The sequence below is a fragment of the Bos mutus genome, chromosome 17 (assembly GCF_027580195.1).
Source record: "Bos mutus isolate GX-2022 chromosome 17, NWIPB_WYAK_1.1, whole genome shotgun sequence".
In the NCBI taxonomy this organism is placed as follows: domain Eukaryota; kingdom Metazoa; phylum Chordata; class Mammalia; order Artiodactyla; family Bovidae; genus Bos; species Bos mutus.
Window position 1 is genome coordinate 58,162,196 of NC_091633.1, and position 19,669 is coordinate 58,181,864.

General features: G+C 40.7%; 1 protein-coding gene across 5 annotated transcripts in view; it reads left to right on the forward strand.

Moving 5' to 3' along the window:
- The window catches only part of GAB1 (GRB2 associated binding protein 1), a 128,056-nt gene that overhangs the window by 92,991 nt on the left and 15,396 nt on the right, over positions 1 to 19,669 (forward strand). For 3 of the 5 annotated variants that reach the window (XM_070386590.1, XM_070386591.1, XM_070386592.1), the window contains exons 3-7: positions 9,761 to 9,986; positions 10,331 to 10,411; positions 14,183 to 14,784; positions 16,234 to 16,319; positions 16,511 to 16,814. In XM_070386590.1, the coding sequence (XP_070242691.1) occupies positions 9,761 to 9,986; positions 10,331 to 10,411; positions 14,183 to 14,784; positions 16,234 to 16,319; positions 16,511 to 16,814 (1,299 nt within the window). The remainder of the gene's footprint in view (positions 1 to 9,760; positions 9,987 to 10,330; positions 10,412 to 14,182; positions 14,785 to 16,233; positions 16,320 to 16,510; positions 16,815 to 19,669) is intronic. The other 2 variants (XM_005903138.3, XM_005903139.2) reach the window with 1 other exon arrangement.

Below are 19,669 nucleotides of genomic sequence, written 5' to 3' on the forward strand. Positions count from 1 at the left end.
TTGGATTGTGGAGTTATGAAATAGCCAAGGTGACTATCAATACCTATGAAAAGAAAATTGAGAATCAGTCATAAAACATGATGAAAAAGAAAAAACATCTCAATTTACTAAACACAGATGCCCTATAAAGCATGTGGAGGAAGAAGGACCTGAGTTTGGAAACAGAGGTAGTGAAGAAAAGCTTCTTAGAGAAGCCCAACTGTGAACTGGAGGCTTTTGAAGGAAGTCGTATTCTGTCTACATGAATGGAAGGAGGGATGCAGAACCTGCAGGCTTAGGGGCTAGGGAAGGACTCAGAGGGGGAGTAGACTCCTCCCTGGCTGGAGAAGAGGGCTGTGAATGATAGAGGCAAGGGAAGACGTTCTTAAGGATCTAATATTTGGGTTCCTGTCCTGGAAGAAACTATGGTTTTTCCAAAAGTCATGTACGGATATGAGAATTCGTAAAGAAGGCTGAGTGCCAAAGAATTGTTGCTTTCAAACTATGGTGTTGGAGAAGACTCTTGAGAGTCCCTGGAACAGCAAGGAGATCAAACCAGTCCATCCGAAAGGAAGTCAGCTATGAATATTCATTGGAAGGACTGATGCTGAAGCTGAAACTCCAGTAATTTGGTCAACTGATGTGAAGAACTGACTCATTTGAAAAGACCCTGATGCTGGGAACAATTGAGGGCAGGAGGAGAAGGGGGAGACAGAGGATGGGATGGTTGGATGGTATCACCGACTCAGTGGACATGAGTTTGGGCAAACCCAGGAGACAGGGAAGGACAGGGAAGCCTGGAGTGCTGCAGTCCATGGTGCTGCAAAGAGTTGGATGCGACTGAGCAACTGAACAACAACCTGGAAGAACTGAGTGATTAAAGACTTCAAGAAGAATTTTACAAGTGGAATTCCTCTTTGGGTGCTTTTATGTAGCTGTCCTGACCTTTTATATTCCTTGTCTGCTTCTCTACTGCTCTTCTTTTTAAAACAAACACTAAGAACCCAGGTAGGGGACTCCAGTGCTAATTTAGGTTTGCAGAGTCCAAAAGTAGAAATAAAGGTGGCCCAAGGTCTTTGACCCTATTGTCTTCATGGTTATCCTCATGTTGACAAGTGTGCATTTCCAAATACATGTATTTAGGAGCACTGGAGATTTGGTGAGGGGTGGAAAAATTGTGTTAACAATCAACATCAAGATTTGGACTGAAGTGAAACAGTCATCATCTCTAATTAGCTCAGGTCAGCACTGTTTCCTCTCTGGCCAGGCAGCCCCCAGGAGCAGGAGGCTTCTAGGACTGGGATTGGCCCAGTGGGGAGTGGGGAACCCCCTGCTGAGAGACTCCAGAATGCTCAAGAGAAAACAGCACTGCGAAAGGGAAGGAGGTGACTGATTTAGACAGGAGGCTAATGACACAGAGCACTTCAATAGAGTTCTGCTGATTAAAAGCCTCAATAAATTGTTGCGCATATGGAATTAAAGCTTTGGTTGTTTTTGTAAAGTTACTGAATATTGTTCCCAGTTCAAGTGGACCCTTGGGTATTATTTCCTAATCCAGTTAAGCTCCTTTCTTGCTTGCAGACATGATCTATAGTTGAGTACAGTGGAGGATTTTAAAGTTGAAGTCACAAATGAGATGGCTCTTTTTTTAATTCAATGTATCTTTTATTTTTTTATTTTATGTAAATTTTTTAAATTTTATATTGGAATACAGTTGATTAACAATGTGTTTCAGATGTGCAACAAAGTGATTCCATTATATATACACATGTATCTGTTCTTTTTCAAATTCTTTTTTGGTATATATATTTTTTTAATTTTTAATTGAAGGATAATTGCTTTACAATATTGTGTTGGTTTCTGCCATACATCAGCATGAATCAGCCATGTGCTGTGCTGTGCTTAGTCACTCAGTCATGTCCAACTCTTTGCGCCCACCAGGCTCCTCTGTCCATGGGGATTCTCCAGGCAAGAATGCTGGAGTGGGTTGCCATGCCCTCCTCCATGGGGGTCTTCCCAACCCAGGGATCGAACCCACGTCACCCACATTGCAGGCAGATTCTTTACCGTCTGTGCTGCCAGGGAAGCATAAATCAGCCATAGGTATATATACATTTGTCCCCTCCCTCGAATCTCCCTCCCACCTCCCATCCCATCCCACCCCTCCTAAGTTGTCATAGAGCTCTGGTTTGAGCTCCCTGAGTCATCCAGCACATTCCCACTGGCTATCTGTTTTACATATGGTAATGTGTATGTTTCCATGCTGTTCTCTCCACTCATCTCACCCTTTCCTTCCCTGCACTGTGTCCACAAGAATATCCCGTTGGTATATATATGCACCACAGCTTCTTTATCCACTCATCTGCCAGTGGACAAGATGGCTCTCTTTTTAATGGTTATTTAACAGCCAGTCAGTAATGATAATGATTTATTTAGACACCACATGTGTTGCACTGTATAATGGCTTTTCAGCTAAAATAATTCAAGTATTTGTATAGTCTTTGTGCCGATGTTGTTCTTTAACCTACTTCCTTTTCAATTTAGAATTTGTTTGGGGGGATATGAAGTCAGACTTCTGTTTCCATTGGTACAGATTCAGCTGATCTGAAGACTCCAGTAGGTGTTCTTCTGTCTCTCTGTTTGTTTTCTTTATAATTCTCCTAGTTAACAAAGGATATTCAGTGCCCTCTTAGTACATTCTTCAGTCAAGGAACGTGAGTGTGTAATTTTTTAGAAGCACTTTCATAGGGTGGTTAGAGTTGATCACCCCCCAGATGAGAATGGCTAATGCTCAGGTATCCCAAATTAGCTTTACAAGTGTGAAGGCATAGAGTCTGGTTCATTTGTCCACCTTAGAATGGTCCTTATCATCTGGGAACTTGATGAACACCCACGCAGTCAGCTCGAGGAAGTAGGTAAGTTTTGTCTGCTTGAGAAAACCGATTCATTAATATACCCAATTATTTGAGTTTGACAGGGATCTGCTAGGCTTTGGGCATTCATTCAACCAATATATATTAGGTGACTAGTTAGGGACACAGACAGATGAAGTATTACAGGCAGAGAACTGAGCATCTTATGAGAGAGTATTCATACCCAGAATAATTCATTACAGTTGATAAATATTCTTGCCTAGACAATCCCATAGACAGAGGAGCCTAGTTGGCTACAGTCCATAGGGTCACAGAGTCGGACACAACTGAAATGACTTAGGACAGCATGGCACAAGTTATACACATGTGTGTGTGTGTGTATACATATGTTTATATTTATTTATATGTCATACTTCAGTATATATTAAAATATTAATATATAATCTATATTAGTATAGTTGGTATAATTAGTATAATCTATAATTAACATAATGTATTATATAATATATAAAAATATACATGTATTTTAAAGTGTGATACCATGAGAGTGTGTAAATACACTTCTTACCTTCATAGAGTTTACAGTAATGCATGCATGCTAAATCACTTCAGTTGTGTCCAACTCTTTGTGACCACAAGGACTGTGGCCCACCAGGTGCCTCTGTCCATGGGATTTCCTAGGCAAGAGTGTGGAGTGGGTTGCCATTCCCTACTGCAGGGGATCTTCCCAACCAGGGGATCAAACCCACGACTCTTAAGTCTCCTGCATTGGGAGGCAGTTCCTTTACCACTTGCACCATCTCAGAAGCCCAGTCTAGTAGTAGAGGGGCAAATACTAGGAAATATAATGCGGGTTGATAGGTGCTCTGCTAAACGGGACTAAAAGCATAGAGAGCAGCTGATTTTGTCTCAGGAGGGCCAGGAAAAGCCTAGGTAGTTACAAATGGCTCTGTGACTATAACTGATACTGTACTGAGAGCTGAATTTTTGTCCTTAATGGAACGGTTTCAGTGGCATTAGTAGTCAAAATCGGTTACAATGTCTGTTTTCACTTCATAAACTTCCTAGTATAGGGAGGGGGAAGTTTCAAAACTTGAAAGATAGCTTTCAGTAGCAAAACTCAAATCCTTATAAAACAGATTAGAAGTGTATCTGTCTTGAGTGAAGCTCTCAATTTGTGAACTTGTAATCTTCACAGTATCCATGAAGCGAGAGGTCATAAGAAAATGTATGATTAATCAAATTCAGTATGATTAATCAAATTTGATGTATATATGCTGAGTTGGTTACCAAGAATAGCTATGTTAATCACAAATGACTTTTCTGTTCATTAAAGCAAGTCCCTAAGAATTTCAGTTTGCCAGTACTTTTCAATTTTAGATCCTGAGCTATATCTGAATTCATCTGTGTTTATTTTTTCAATTCTACAGTTCAGATATTTTACAAATTCATCTTGGCCATCTCCCAAATAACCACAGTAGAAATGTCTTACTAGGCTGTGTTGGAGACTTGAGTTTCTTGGAATAAATCAGTGAAAGATGAGCAGTCTTCATTGTGTCCTATCAAGGATCCACACAAACAGTTTTACTTTGCTCCACAATTTTGGTTTTCGACGCACAGCAGCAAAACTGCAAAAAGGCTTTAAAGCCAACCACTGTATTCCCCTATTCATTTGTAGTAACTGACTTTGCTAGATGCCTTTTTAAAAATTCTGATCTTTAAAGATTTGTATCAAATTCTAAACTACAGAGAACTACTGTTACCCTTTGTGATCACATTTATACAGTTGAATATGACAAGGCAAATATCAAAATGTCTTGTTCTTCCATTAACTTTATTACCTGCTTTATACTCTCATGCTTCCAGATAGATCTCACCCCCACTCACGAAATAATAGGTGCTTTTGTCTTTACCTAGATCTGTCCCCTGAGCCCTGGGCTCTTCCCTTTCCAGACAGCCAAACCTGCTCCCACTCTTGGCTTAAAATTAATAACACAAAATGATTCTTCACTGTAACTAGTTTCAGTAGACGTGAAAAGAAGTAGACTATGCTTGGCATTACAGTCTGAGAACATAACTGTCCCCGATCCCTAGGAGAATAACTAATTTTCCCCTGAAAACAAAAGGAAAGGGGAAAAATCTGACCTGTGTTTTGATTCCAGGAACCTCTCAAAATATCATTACCATGTTATTTCCGCCGCCCCAGGTGACCATTGCTATTATTGAATACTCAGAATGCTGGCAGGCTGAATCTGTTTTTCAATTCTAGCTCATTGCACTGTGTGTGGTTCCTATGAATGCTTTTATTTAGTAGTCTGGAGACTTAGAAACTAATTTCTTTTGTTTTTCTTGGAAATGTGCAGTTTTATTTTTGTTTCTACACTGAGGTGGAAGCTATAAAATCTGCTAAACAAGTGCCAGGAAACTCAGCCTTAGGGTTGAACACAGCTTGGCGCAAAGGCTCCTGGTCTCATTTCAGGTGCGTGTGTAAAAAACTGCCTCTTCATCAGTTGAGTTGCTTTTCTCAAAATGCCTGGATAATACTGGCTTTAAAAAAAAATAATGTGATTGTCTGATAGTCCTCCTTTTAGAAAAGTAGATAAACTAATGTGTGAGGATATGCACCTGCTCCCGTTTCTGCAAAGCACTGCTTCCTAATTGGGGGACTTAAATTTCCTTTTATTTATTCTTTTACTCAGCTATAACTTAATGACTGTGAAAAGTACAGTTCTAAAGTGTACAGTTCAATATAGTTTTATTTATCCATTCTGTATCTAGATGTAGAAATAGAAATCTGTGAAACCCACCACTCAAACCAAGAAGTGGAACAGATCCAATCCCCGACAATGTTTTCTCATGCCTCTTCCTTGTAAAAACACAGGAAGAAGTTCAAATGTAACCATTATTTTGCTTCTCTCACTATAGTTTTGCTTGTGCTTGAAGTTTATACAAATAACACCATTGAGTCTGACGTTTTTCCAGTAGTAAGTCTGTGAGATCCACCCATGTTCCATGTGGAGTTCTACATCCTATGTAGCCCGCCACTGTGTGAATATATTGTAAATTACTTTATTACCACATGCTTGGGTCTCCCAAGTGGTGCTCATAGAACCTGTCTGCGAATGCAGGAGACATAAGAGACACGGGTTTGATCCCTGGGTCAGAAAGATCCCCTGGAGGAGGGCATGGCAACCCACTCCAGTATTTTTGCCTGGAGAATCCCATGGATCCCATGTAGCCTGGTGGGGCTAGAGTCCACAGGGTTGCTAAGAGTCAGACACAACTGAAGTGACTTAGCATGTATGCACCACTTGCTCAGGTAGGGTATGTCAGTAAGTTACAAACTCAGAGGGTCTTGTCATGTCAGTTTTGTAACTTAGCAATAACTTAGAGTGTCCCTTACCAATAAGAAAGAGTGTCATTGCTTCCCTGGGCTTAAGCACATGTTTGGTTAAAAAATATATTATTTTGAATATTTCGAGGCATTATCTGGGCACCCCATCCCGTCTTGTGTGAGGAACACTTACTCCAGAGCATTATGGTTCCAGAAACCATAATGTGCAGAAAGGTAAAAAATCTGTGCATTAAGGTAGGCATCCTGTGACCCAATCTATTATTTGTGGTTCTCCTCAAGAACAATCTACTCCTGTTCACTGAAAACTTGTTAAGACTTAGCAGTCCTTATGAGCTTTCTAAGTAAAATTCAACTAAGAGTTTGCTACAGTAGCTTATTAAGCCTTTACTACATGCTAATGATTCTCTTCATGCCTTCTGAATTAAGACACAGGAAATAATTTTACACACAGAAGCACACCCTATGCTGATGTTTGATTCCCAGAAACACGATACTGGTGTTACTTAGAAAGATCAGTAAGTCAGAAACCCAAGTGAGGCAGAAGGTGATAAACACAGTCTGCTCAACTACTCATAGGGTCGAGTGGGGGCTAATCCCATGTCCTTATAAGGTCAAAGGAAGGTTCTTCTTTCAGACCAGTTGGTTAACTTTGGCTAGAAATCTTCTGTTATAGAATATCTAGACCCTACCATACTGGCATTGAAATATGCAGACTTGAGTATATAGTCAAATTACCGTGAGTAAAATCATCCCAAACAGTAAACGTTGAAGATGGTCCATTATCTGAGTCCCAAGTCATTAATGCTTTTTGGAACTATTGGGATTGCTGTTCACGGCTATTTGAAGGTCTTTTCTTCCGTGAGCTTGCTAGTGAACATAATGGAAGTTTCTCTCTAGTTCTTGCCACTTATTGTGAACAATCCCCATCCTCCTTCCACAAAATTGAGAGACGCTTGCATCATTCACAGGTGGCAGAAATGGAAGGTTAAAAATGAAATAGTCCCATTGTGTTAATAAAAACAAGGCGAGACAAAACTGATTGCTTAGCTGGGTGACTGTTTTCCCACTAAAGATGAATCACTCAGTTCATTTAGTATGTAGCCATCCAGTGTAGTTTCTGCTATAGGAATAGTGTGTCTATGAAAACAACCACCTGGAAAAGTTGTTTTAGGAATTACAGTGGAAAACTAGAATTCATACTGTTTGATACAAGTAATGTTTTGGCTGTTTGATTTGATTTTGTTTGGTCAGAAGTAAACGCTGAACTGGATTGTACAATTTCACCAAATCTCTGGCAGAAGAAAGAAGTATGTGAAATAGACTTATAAACACACCCTTGAGGGTACAAGGGATGCAGCAACTACTCTGTGATCTCTCTGCTACTTTTCTTGCCTCAATGTTGTGTGTTTTTCCTAAGCTCTCTAAAGGGTAAATATTTTTCATAGTTCTCTGAAGTTGAACTCTCCACAAGGATTTCCTCTGAGTCACTGATAAATCTATGGCATTCTAAATCCCCTTGAATAAATCTCTTTATATTTGTAACAGAATCAAAGCAGTAAAAATTTCATGAGGCTTGTTAGAAACACTATTTATAACCAACGTCAGACATAATGAGGTTCGTATGAGTTCTCATGAAATTATGGCATTATCTCATATAAATGTTGGAATGTTTTATTTTTCCACCATCTTCTGTTCTGGCCTTTCATAAATAAGAAAGAATGAATGAATGAATTCCTATCATAATTGAAAGTGAAAGTCACTCAGTCATGTCTGACTCATTGCGACCCCATGGACTGTAGCCCGCCAGGCTCCTCTATCCATGAGATTTCCTCTCAGGCAAGAATACTGAAGTGGGTTGCCATTTCCTTCTCCAGGGGATCTTCCCAACCCAGGGCTTGAACCCACGTCTCCTGCGTTGGCAGGTGGATTCTTTACCACTGAGCCCAAAAATGGCAGTGAAGTGAAGTGAAAGTCACTCAATCATGTCTGACTTTTTGTGACCCCATGGACTATACAGTCCATGGAATTCTCCCTTCTCCAGGGGATCTTCCCAACCCAGGGATTGAACCCAGGTCTCCCACATTGCAAGTGGATTCTTTACCAGCTGAGCCACAAGGAAAGCCCAAGAATACTGGAGTGGGTAGTCTATCCCTTCTCCAGTGGATCTTCCAACCCAAGAATTGAATGGGGTCTCCTGCATTGCAGGCGGATTCTTTACCAACTGAGCTATCCGGGGTGAAAGATACAATACTCGCATGTTATTATTCAGGCTTTACCATTAGGATATGAGCTTCTCTGCCTAGGAAGAAGAGTTTTGAAATGAGTTACTTAATCCTGGCTGTAGTGCATATGTGGATGTTAATGTTGAATACATAAAGACCTCATCAAAAGCATGTGGACTTACTCTGTAGAATTCAGAGGAGAGCAGACGTGTAGCCCTTCCCTAGGGAATTGATAGACCAAATAATCTGCCTATTATTCTATTCTGTAGAACATTTTAAGTCTTCTTACCATGTTTTAGCATCTTTAGGTAATGTTCTATTGTGAAAAATCTCAGTTTCAACCCAGCCTTTTTTGTTCTAATATAAACAGATTTGTTTATTTGAATATGAGCATTTATCCTTTTCCCCTGGATTTATAGCCTTGTATTGCTAACCAGACTAACAGAGTTTTTCTCCTGGGTCCTCAATAATTTCCATAGCTGTCAGTGAATACAGTGAGATTTTTTTTTCTAGGCTTTCCAGTTGTTTTCAAATAACTTATTACACAGTTTAGCTATTTTCACATGTCTTCTCAGAATGCAGTTAAGTGTTTAATAAATTACTACTTTCTCTGCTGACTGCTTTTGCATGAAAGTACTACAGAAATCCAGTAAATGGAAAATAAGGCTATGAGCTGAGGGAAAAGCTGTTTCCTTAAATGTGAATCCTGGAACTAGACATATTTCTCCCTAGTCAGTTGAGAGGTACAAAGAAAAGAATGAACAGCAAAATAAACATGGGGAGAAGAGCTGGCCCTGGTATATACAGCATCACGTGCCTGTAGATTCATATAATAAAGTGGGTCTCCTTAGAAGGCTGGCTTGACTAGGTTGGCTTTGCCACTTGATTATCATGGGGGAAAAAATCTGCTGCTACTTATGCTAACATCTCCATTCCCAATAGCCTCAAAATCAGAGTCTTCAAAGCAATGTTAACCGTGGCTTTTTTTTTTTTTGGCGGCGTATGGAATCTTAGCTCCCTGACCAGGGATTGAACCCAGGCCCCAACAGTGAAAGCACCGCCAGGGAATTCCCAACGATGGGTTTTTTTTTGTTTGTTTGTTTGTTTTAAGAGCATCTGGAAGAAAGAGCCCTATCTTCAGATCTCTTTTAATGAGAACCAATAATTTTCTGTATCAGCATTACCATTTACATGGCACGAATTTTAACTGACCTTGTCCTAGTTTATCCAGGTCCTCTGTGGTAAACGATTTACCCCCAAACTTTCAATTAGCTGTGTTAAAGAAACCTTAAGATGGGATGGACAGTGATGGCCACACTTGGGTTTTGCAGATCCTGTGAAAGCACCTGGCAGCTCCTTACAGGCACCAGCCGATTTACCATTGGCGATAAGCACCGCACCACCATCCTCCCAGGTGGGTGCCTCTGCTGCTGCTGCACCGCCTCCCTATCAGCTCATCAGCCTTCCACCACACCTAGAAACCCTTGGCATCCAGGAGGATCCTCAAGACTACCTCTTGCTAATCAACTGTCAAAGCAAGAAGCCTGAACCCACCAGGTAAACCACGTGTGGTGCCTGTGCGTGCATACACTGAGGCCTCTCACCTTGAAACTTTTCTAACCCTGATTTGAAGGCTTAAACCATCTATAGAAGGTCATCTCTTAGGCTTACACTTCAGGGTGATGTTCTTCCGCTAATGATTTCTGATATTGAGATTTTATTGAAGAAACAGATTGTTGATCATTTTTTGGCAAAGAACACTCATGCCTTCATGGCTTTTTTTGGAAATCTGTCTCCTGGGTCTTAGTCTTTGTTACGGACTCACAGTGTTACTTGCTTAACAGATGTCACTGATTTATAAATGGTGATCTTGCTCCATTTCTTATGTGATTGTAAACCAGCCAAGGGTCATCTTTTGTTTCTGAAGAAGGAGAGGAATACCTACTGCTAGAAGATTTTGCAAGCAAAACGATTCCATTGCAGTGAGTGTGTTGTGGTTGCTTTGAATCTGTGTGAGAAATTAATCACACAGGTAAAATCCCAATACAGCAAATTCTATGGATTAAACAAATCAGATGTTACTGAAATTTGGCAAAATCAAATATATTGCTAAAAACGTTGAAACTTTCAAATCTTCACATCTGGCAATGAAGCAGAGCTTACCACATGCCTTGACTTAACAGATTTTTAAGTAGAATGAAGTATGTGGGTTTCAGCGCTTGACCCAAAGTATAAAACCTTTCCCCAAGCTCTTGGTTTCCCTGTCACCTTTTTTTTTTTTTTTAATGCCCCCGTTTTTTAAGTCTTTATGGAATTTGTTACGATATTGTTTCTGTTTTCTGTTTTGGTTTTTTGGCTGCTAGGCATGTGGGATCTTAGTTCCCTAACTAGGAATCAAACCTGCACTCCCTGCGTTGGAAGGTAAAGTCCACCACTGGCCCACCAAGGGAGTCCCTCCCTGTCATCTTTATCTCTGCTCCCAGACCCCTCTCTTCTTCTAATTATATTTTAATTTGGTTATTCTTCTCATTTGATGTTGATAACTGGACGGCTGGAAGTAATCATGAGAGTTGAGGCAGAAACATGATCAGGATGCCTGTGATACCATTAACAGCTGTATGACACCTAGTAATGTTGTTGTTTTTCAGTCGCTGAGTCATGTCCGACTCTTTGCGACCCTATGAACTGCGTCATGCCAGGCTTCCCTGTCTCACTATCTCCCTGAGTTTGCTCAAACTCATGACCATTTGAATCAGTGATGCCATCCAACCATCTCATTCTCTGTCATGCCTTTCTCCTTTTGCCCTCAATCTTTCCCAGAACTAGTAATATTGGGTATATTTCTTGTGTTAATTTGCATTATTTAAGGAGGATGCGAATTGCATTGAAATGTGATATTTTTTAAACATATTAGACTCCAGAATTATTTTTGTAACAAAAAAAGATTTTTTTTCATGTAGGAAATGACTGTTATTGGACCCTAGGATCATACAAACTCCTCGTTCAAAAATTTTTATATAGAATTTGTTAAGATCCATGAATTAGTTTCTGAGAACCATTCCCTGGGATAGCAGAAGAAGCTCACAAACCTTCCAAAGATACGTTTCTATATATTTGTTATAATGGGATTTTACCTGTAAAAGTAGACAAAAAATTATAAATCATCACAAGTTAATAATATAAAATTCTAACTTGATTTTGCTTGTTTGCTGTGAGAATTTAAAATTATACACTCGCAACTTTGTTGTATATGCTACTAACTAAGATTTTATTTTAGGGAACTCCACAATTATTTTTCCGTATCTGCTTTTTAAAAGCCAACAGCTAAGTGACAGTACATTTTCTTTTATATAGTGTCTTTCATCAATCTCACTGGTATCACGGCTTTCCTATTGTCACAGAAATTATGCTCAAAATCGTTACTCTCATATATTTTGTATCTGTATTTTGCAAAAGTGACAGTTCAATAGCAAATATTTGTGAAGTATCCACTATGAGCTCACTGTTTCACTAGGCTCTACGAAGGTACAAACTAATGCCATAAGATACAGCCCCCTCAGGTGCAGTCACCTTCGGAGTTTCAGAGTAAAGCATGAAGGTACTTACAGATGAAGGCAAGATGTGAGCATTGCCTTAGAACTATGTTTGTCCTGCAAGACTGAGCTCAGACCTCTGCTCCTCCAGGAGACCTTCCCCCAGACACCCAGGCAGGATTAAATGTCTCTGGGTTTTCACAGCATCCCAGGTATGCCTCCATGTCTCCCAGAATCGGAAGTAACTTGCTAGCTGCATTTATTCTCCATTAAACTCTAAACCAGTCAAGGACAGGGAACTTAGTACTCATTGCACCTCTAGCTTCCTCTTCACATTTGAATTAAATGAAATGCATAGAAATTCCTAGAAAGGACAGTGCATATGTTTTCAAGATGGAGGGCGAGACGCTTCCTAAGAGGAGTAGGCTTTGAACCATACGTAGTTGGTGGCAGGAGACAGTCATGAAAAAGGAGTGAAGGGGTCCACTGAGGAACCAATAGGTGGTAAGATTGGACATACAAGCTGGAACCAGGCTATTAATAGTAGCCTCAGTGCCAAGTAGAGTAGTTTGTAGGCTTTTTGTAGTTCCCGTAGACTGTAGGAACTCTTAACAGGATTTTCTCTGAGTTAGATGAGTGACATGAAAACCAGGTTTTGAAAATATTGACCTTCCAACAGTCTTGGTCCTGTGGATGGTACCATGGACACATTGGAAGAGGGAGAAACTAGAGGAAAGACGTTTACTGAGGAAGGTCCAGTGTTGGAGATTTCAGCAGAGACCCAGACGTGAACTTGGGTGGTGACAGTGGGAACAGAGAAGGGGAATAGATAACTTGGGTAGAAAGAAGGACTTTGTGCCCAAGCGATGGTGGTGATCAGAGAGAATGAATCAAAGCTGATGGGGTTCCAAATTTAGACAATTCAGATAAAGACGTTTCTTGTCAAGGCAAGTCAGAAGGGGCCACCAATTTGAGAAGTAAGTTGAGTTTGATGTACACATGAGCAAGGGAACTCTGGGATAAGCAAGTGGAAATAAATTTGAACCGTTTGCAGATATGGGACTCAGAGTTTGGTGAGAAGATGGGAGTCGTCAGCATTCAGTAGAGATGAAGTTACAGGAAAGGAGGATTTCTTAATGGTGTGTGCAGTAAAGACTTAGAGGACTATTTCCTGATAGCCACTTCCAGGTGGACATATAGGAAGAAAGGGTTGATCAGTGAAACAAGGGCATAATCAGTGAGGAAGAAGGAAAGTCAGGATATTGCAGTCAAGTTCCTGTGATACTGGGCGAGAGGGGAGAGTTTCAGTGAATAAATGCAATACCCCATGCCAGATGTTACCAAGATGTCAGGAAGATATGCCCTTGAAAAGAACTATCACAAGTTACTATTTTTTAAATACTGAGTTTAAGTTCCTCCAGGACTTTGAACAACACACACAGGTAGTTAAGGTATCTAGTTTAGCATTAAGGAAGGACAAACACCCTGGTATTGGTAGCATTTTGACTTACTCCCAAATTTTGTGATACCACAAAATACAGAGACTGAAAATGCGCCCAAAGTATAAAAGACACTCTAATGAAATTTCTTAAGGTGAATTATTGTTTGGAATTGGCTAACCCCATGGCTTGTATTTTGATCCTTTGATCCTATGACATTGGCTAAATATCTGTTAAAGAAAATTAGTAGAAAGGAAGATACACAGAACCTATTGCGTTGACACCTTGTAGATCACACTGAATTCATTCAATACCAGGTCATCGTTAGGTTTGACAACAGAGTGCCACAGGGGAGCTAAAGAGCTAAGGATCACCTTGATAAACTATTGCTATGAAGTTTTTGCATGCTTTTCAGAGGAAATGCTTTTCCCAGTGTCTTAATCATTTACCTTCCTCTGAGTTTTGTACCTTTCTAATTCCAGTGCTTCAGGAATTGTGGTTTTATGTGTGGAATTCATAGGTGGAGTTGAGGGTGTGGGAAGGTACAGAAAAGGAATTAGGGAGAATGCTTTTGGTTTTGTGGTGGCGGTATTGTTATCTGGTGCATAATCGTAAAAAACTCAGGAACATTCGTGCTTCCAATTGGATGGATCACATACACCAAAAAATCGAATGAGAAAAAGCCATGGGTTTTGATTGCTAAGCTAGAAGTATATTTACTAAAATGTAGTCCTAGGTCTTCACCGTGTTTTCTCTTCTGTCATTAACCATTTTTATTTAGAACGCACGCTGATTCTGCAAAATCCACCTCTTCGGAAACCGACTGCAATGATAACGTCCCTTCTCATAAAAACCCCGCTTCCTCCCAGAGCAAACATGGAGTGAACGGCTTTTTCCAGCAGCACATGATGTACGACTCTCCACCGTCTCGCGCTGCATCCCTCTCCGTAGACTGCAGCCTTTACAACCTGCCCCGCAGTTACTCCCACGACGTTTTACCAAAGGTGTCTCCATCGAGTACCGAAGCAGATGGAGAACTGTATGTTTTTAACACCCCGTCTGGGACCTCGAGCGTGGAGCCTCAAATGAGGCATGTATCTATTAGTTATGACATTCCTCCAACACCTGGTAATACTTACCAGATTCCACGAACATTTCCAGAAGGCACCTTGGGGCAGACGTCAAAGCTAGACACTATTCCAGATATTCCTCCACCTCGGCCACCGAAACCGCATCCGGCTCATGACCGATCTCCTGTGGACACGTGTAGCATCACACGCACGGCCTCGGACACTGACAGCAGTTACTGTATCCCAACAGCCGGGCTGCCGCCCTCACGTAGCAATACAATTTCCACTGTGGATCTGAACAAATTGCGAAAAGGTCAGCACCCATTGGCTTCTGCTGGGTTAGAGGTTAATGGTAGAAAATCTCTCTCTCTCTTTTTTTTTAACATTTTCTCCTGCAGTTTTTGTTTTGTTTTGTGTTTTTTCCCCCAAGATGTTTTATTTGTTTTACTTATTTATTTTTTAATTTTTTTTGCTGCACTTTGTGGCAGGTGGGATCTTAGTTCCCCCACCAGGGGTCGAACCTGTGACCCAGGCACTGGAAGCCGGGAGCCTTAATCACTGGACCACCAGAGAAGTCCCCAAAACCTCTTTTTGTTCTTGGAAGCAAAGTGTGATGTTAAAAGACAGTCCCTTTTTCCTTCAGCGCTGCAGGTATCTACTGAGATACCAAAGGTGTCAGAGTCTCAGTAAATCCTGGAAAGTATGTTTGTGTGTTCGGCATGTGCCTCTATGCGTGTTTTGCTGTAAGGGAAGAAGAGGAGGAGTTTTACATCCCTGAAGAAGTATGGCCTTAGTAATATTTTAGGCTTCAGGAAGCCTGCAGCCCTCTTTCCCCCTTTCTCTGTATCCTGGGTGAGCAGACCCGTGGGGCAGAGGAACAGGAAATGGACCAGCCACAAAGCCTTGCCGGGTCATGCCCTTTCCTGTATTTGTGTCCTGGTACGGCCACTGCTGTGTTACATCTGTTTGGCTTTGTTTCCTTCCTTCCCTGATCAACAGTTTTTACACTGTGTCTACCAGGTGGTACTCAGGGCTCTGTTGGTTTCCTTCCCAGATAACAGTTTTTACACTGTGTCTGCCAGTTGGTACTCAGTTCCAATCAAGTCATTCTGCTTTTTATTTGGTTTTATTTATTTTTAAAGCTGTTAATAATCTTCCCTCCCCTTACCCCTAGTCATTTTACCAATTTCTGTACCGTTGAATCTCAGTTAGATTCTGAGGTTCTTAGAGATCTGAAAATTAAAAAAAAAAAAAAAAAAAGTTTAAAAGGCACAGACCCTAAAAACTATGTGCTGCTGACACTTTTGGATTTCATGATAGAGTTATCCAGTTGTTTTAAAGAAGATGAAGATCTGATGTGTTGTGAATGGTGCTTGTACCAATACTTGTCTAGCCATTCAGTACCAATTTCTAACTTAGTCCTCGAAGTGGCTGTAATGTATCTTGAGGTAGGTATAAGTTAGTGAGGTGTCAGTTGGACCCGAGGGTACAAAAGATGAGGAAGTAGAAGTATTTCTTTTTCCATCTTTAGATAACCTGTCTCAGTGCTATAATCAAATAGCAGTACTGGTTAGCCTATAAGTGTCTGCATTTTCTAGTTATTTAATGTTTCAATTCAAGATATTTTTCTTTGTGAGCATCCTCTTTAAAATTTATGTGTGTGAAGCATGAATACCTGAGAAGAGAGAGAGAAGGTCATGCCTGCTTACCCTGAGAACTGGCAGAGATGGGGAGAAAATTGATAGTTTGTTCTCTGTTTCAGATGCTAGTTCTCAAGACTGCTATGATACTCCACGAACATTTCCAAGTGATAGATCTAGTTCACTCGAAGGCTTCCACAACCATTTTGTAAGTATAATTGACCTTGGCATCATCAATTGTATTTCATTGTCCAAACCTTTACACGTAGGGCCCGGAGACTAAATGAGATCCTGAAATAAAAGTCCCTTCAGATCCACATGAATAGGCGTGACTTACAAATATGTTTTCCCGTTTGACAACACTTCTTGCTTATTAAAAGAAATGCCTGTGTGTTTTAGAAAATCAAAAACATATTGACAGCGGGAAGTGTATCAAGTGAAGAACTGGATGAAAATTACGTGCCCATGAATCCCAACTCTCCACCACGACAACATTCCAGCAGTTTCACAGAACCAATTCAGGAAGCAAATTATGTTCCAATGACTCCAGGGACATTTGACTTTTCTTCATTTGGAATGCAAGTGCCTCCTCCCGCTCATATGGGCTTCAGGTCCAGCCCCAAGACCCCTCCCAGAAGGCCAGTTCCTGTTGCAGACTGTGAACCACCCCCTGTGGATCGGAACCTCAAACCAGACAGAAAAGGTAAGGAGAGTATGGCATGGCAAAAGGAGCAGGGGTCGCCAGTTTAGATCCGCATTTAACTGTCATTAAATCCAAAACAGAATCAGGACTAGTAATTCAAAAGTATTTCACATTACCTTAGTCATCCACTTGTTTTAGTGGTATTCCTTTTTAGAGAATAATAATTGTTATGTCCTGTGTTGATGCTGTATGATTTTAAGTCTCCTATCTCTAGAGCAGAGGTTACAAACTAAAACATTCACCAGGATTGGCAAGCAGCGTCAGATAGTTAGGAAAAACTGAAATGCCCTTGCTCCATCCAAATGGAGTAATTAACCATTGCCTGGCGGCAGCCCTTTGTGAACTTGTGAAATTAACATAGCTCCTAGAGGAAACTATTCTGATTATCAAAAGAAGTCCAAAGTTGGGGGTTCTACTTATATTATCTTTTGATTTCTAAGCTGTACTAGCTAATTTAATTATTTGAAACAACAGAACAGAATATTGCAGACCATACCACACACTTTTACAAGCTAAATATGGTCTTTTCTTCCCTTTGGTAACCTCTTCTCCAGAGTATTTGATATCAAAGCAGACTTGAGATTATTAGTGCACTTGACGTCATTCTTTAAGAACAGCAAGGTTGCTTGTATACTCTTTGTATTCTGTTCGTATAACAACTTCTGAAAAATGATTCTGCCTTGGCTGGGGTATAAGCAAATGCTTCTCTTCTATTCTTTTGTCCTGGGCTTCTTAAGTAACATTAAATTCTAAGGTGGCATGGTTTTTCAAGAACTCGATGTAAAAGAAACTTTTCAGCCAAAATGGTCATATATACCCACGTTTTTAAATTTTGGATTCAAGTGGTTAAAACCAGCATGCTGCTGGTGTGATTTAATCTTGGCAACCAAATAAGTTAGTATGTTGGTGGTGGGATGCGGGGCACCATCTCTGGGGCATCCAGCACATTTGAAAAGTCTCATATGCTGTATGTAGATTTTTTAAAAGCATGTTAATGTTTGTGTAAACTTCTCATTAACCTGGCCTTGGATCTTTAATAGTTATTCTAGTTAAGTTCCCGGTGTGGGAAATAGAGACTGAGAGTGCGATATATCTTCAAGAGAATGAGCTTTATTTTGTTCTGCTGTTAAGTAAATGAACAGAGAAAGTGAGTGGCAGCTGAGACAGTGCTCGGCGGCTGTCGCTTTGTCCTGCCTTCCCTGCATTTCTGTCCTCTGGAAGGTCTTTGATCCTCCTTGCTTCTCCCTCACATTCTTCCCTTCTTTCCTGTTTTCTTTGTTGCTGCCCCGTGGCTGCTTTTTATGGGCCCTCACAGCTTCCACGTCCCCTGCAAATTGCCTTGTTCATTATTGACTTACCAGCTTGCTCAGCCACCGTCGGATGGGTCTCATTTGTCTGTCCACACTATGGATTTGGAGGCCAGCCCACGTGCGGGCCGCCTTTGGGTCAAGTGCCCATCTTCGATCAGACAGCTGGTCAGTCCGTCGGTCGTGTGCCACACCCCTGGCCATCCACACGGCCCTGGCAGCAGGGCCACGATCGGGGCTGGCTGGTTTAGAAAGGGCGTGAGCGTCCCAGGCTCTTTATGTGATAACTTCTCTTCTTGTTTCTCTTGGTCTTCATTTGCTTTAAAATCTATTTAGACATCACTAGTCATTTTATTCTTTGCCTACAACAAACATATGTTTGGGCATGGATAGATTTGTAATTGCGCCTGCAGATAGTGGAAGGATTAAGATGGAAGTGTTATTGAACTCTGAAAGAGATCTTCATTTTAACGCTCAACCGATTCTTTTCTTGTTTTCCTCTAAATTATTGCACATGAGCAGCAGATCGCTAGCTTTTGACACCAGATGGAACGGTTTTATATGCTGAGGTCTCTACATAACTATGGAGGTGGAGTAGTTTGGGTGAGGGACAGAGCCATTAGTCCTTCGGGCTTTGCTCCCTTCTGGCTCAGGAGAGCACAGCTTGAAAATTCCCAGTGTATTTCATGGTTCATGGTTCCATGTGGTAAGCACAACACAGAATCAGAAAAGATTCCTATTGATATGGAAAAGTTGCAGGATCATAGTGAAACATACGTAAAAACATACGCTTTTAGTATCATCTAGGTCTGACAGAGTTCATGGACCCTGCATGCATTATGGTGTATATTACTTTATGTACAGAGCATAATGATATGGCATGTGTACTATACATCATATGTATTGCATGTATGCATAATTATACCTCCCTATGTATGTAGTGAAAGTACTATATGTTCTAGTACATGAGAGATTATCCTAGTCCTCTGACCCAACCTATGGTGACTCTACTATAGAACAGAACAAAGTAGATTCCTTAGTTACTTTTAAAGATTCTGTTTCGTCTTTAAAAAATGAGCTGAGGGACTTCCCTTGTGGCCCTGTGGTTAGTACACTGTGCTTTCACTGTTGAAGGCCTGAGTTCAATCTCTGGTAGGGTAACTAAGAGCCCACAAGTTAAATGGCACAGCAGGAAAAACAAATAAGCTGAATTATTAAAAGACAGTCCTGAGCTCATGGGTCAGATGGCTGATTTGGCATTCTTGCTTAGATACCAAATGAACTAAAAAAGCACCCAGAATAAAATTTCCACATAGTTTTTGACAAAGAAAATAAGAAAAAAAGGAGAACAGGTTTAGCAAAACAGTAAAGAGGTTACTAAAGTCATAGTAATTTAAAAAAAATAAGAAGTGTTTTTTGGGTACCAGTTCCATCAGTCCCCAGCTGTGAGCCTTGGTCAAGTCCCTTGTCCCTTGGCTCTCAGGGACTTGGTTTCCTCACCTGTAAAATGGGGATAACAAATCTACCTTGCTTACCTCAAAAAGTTTC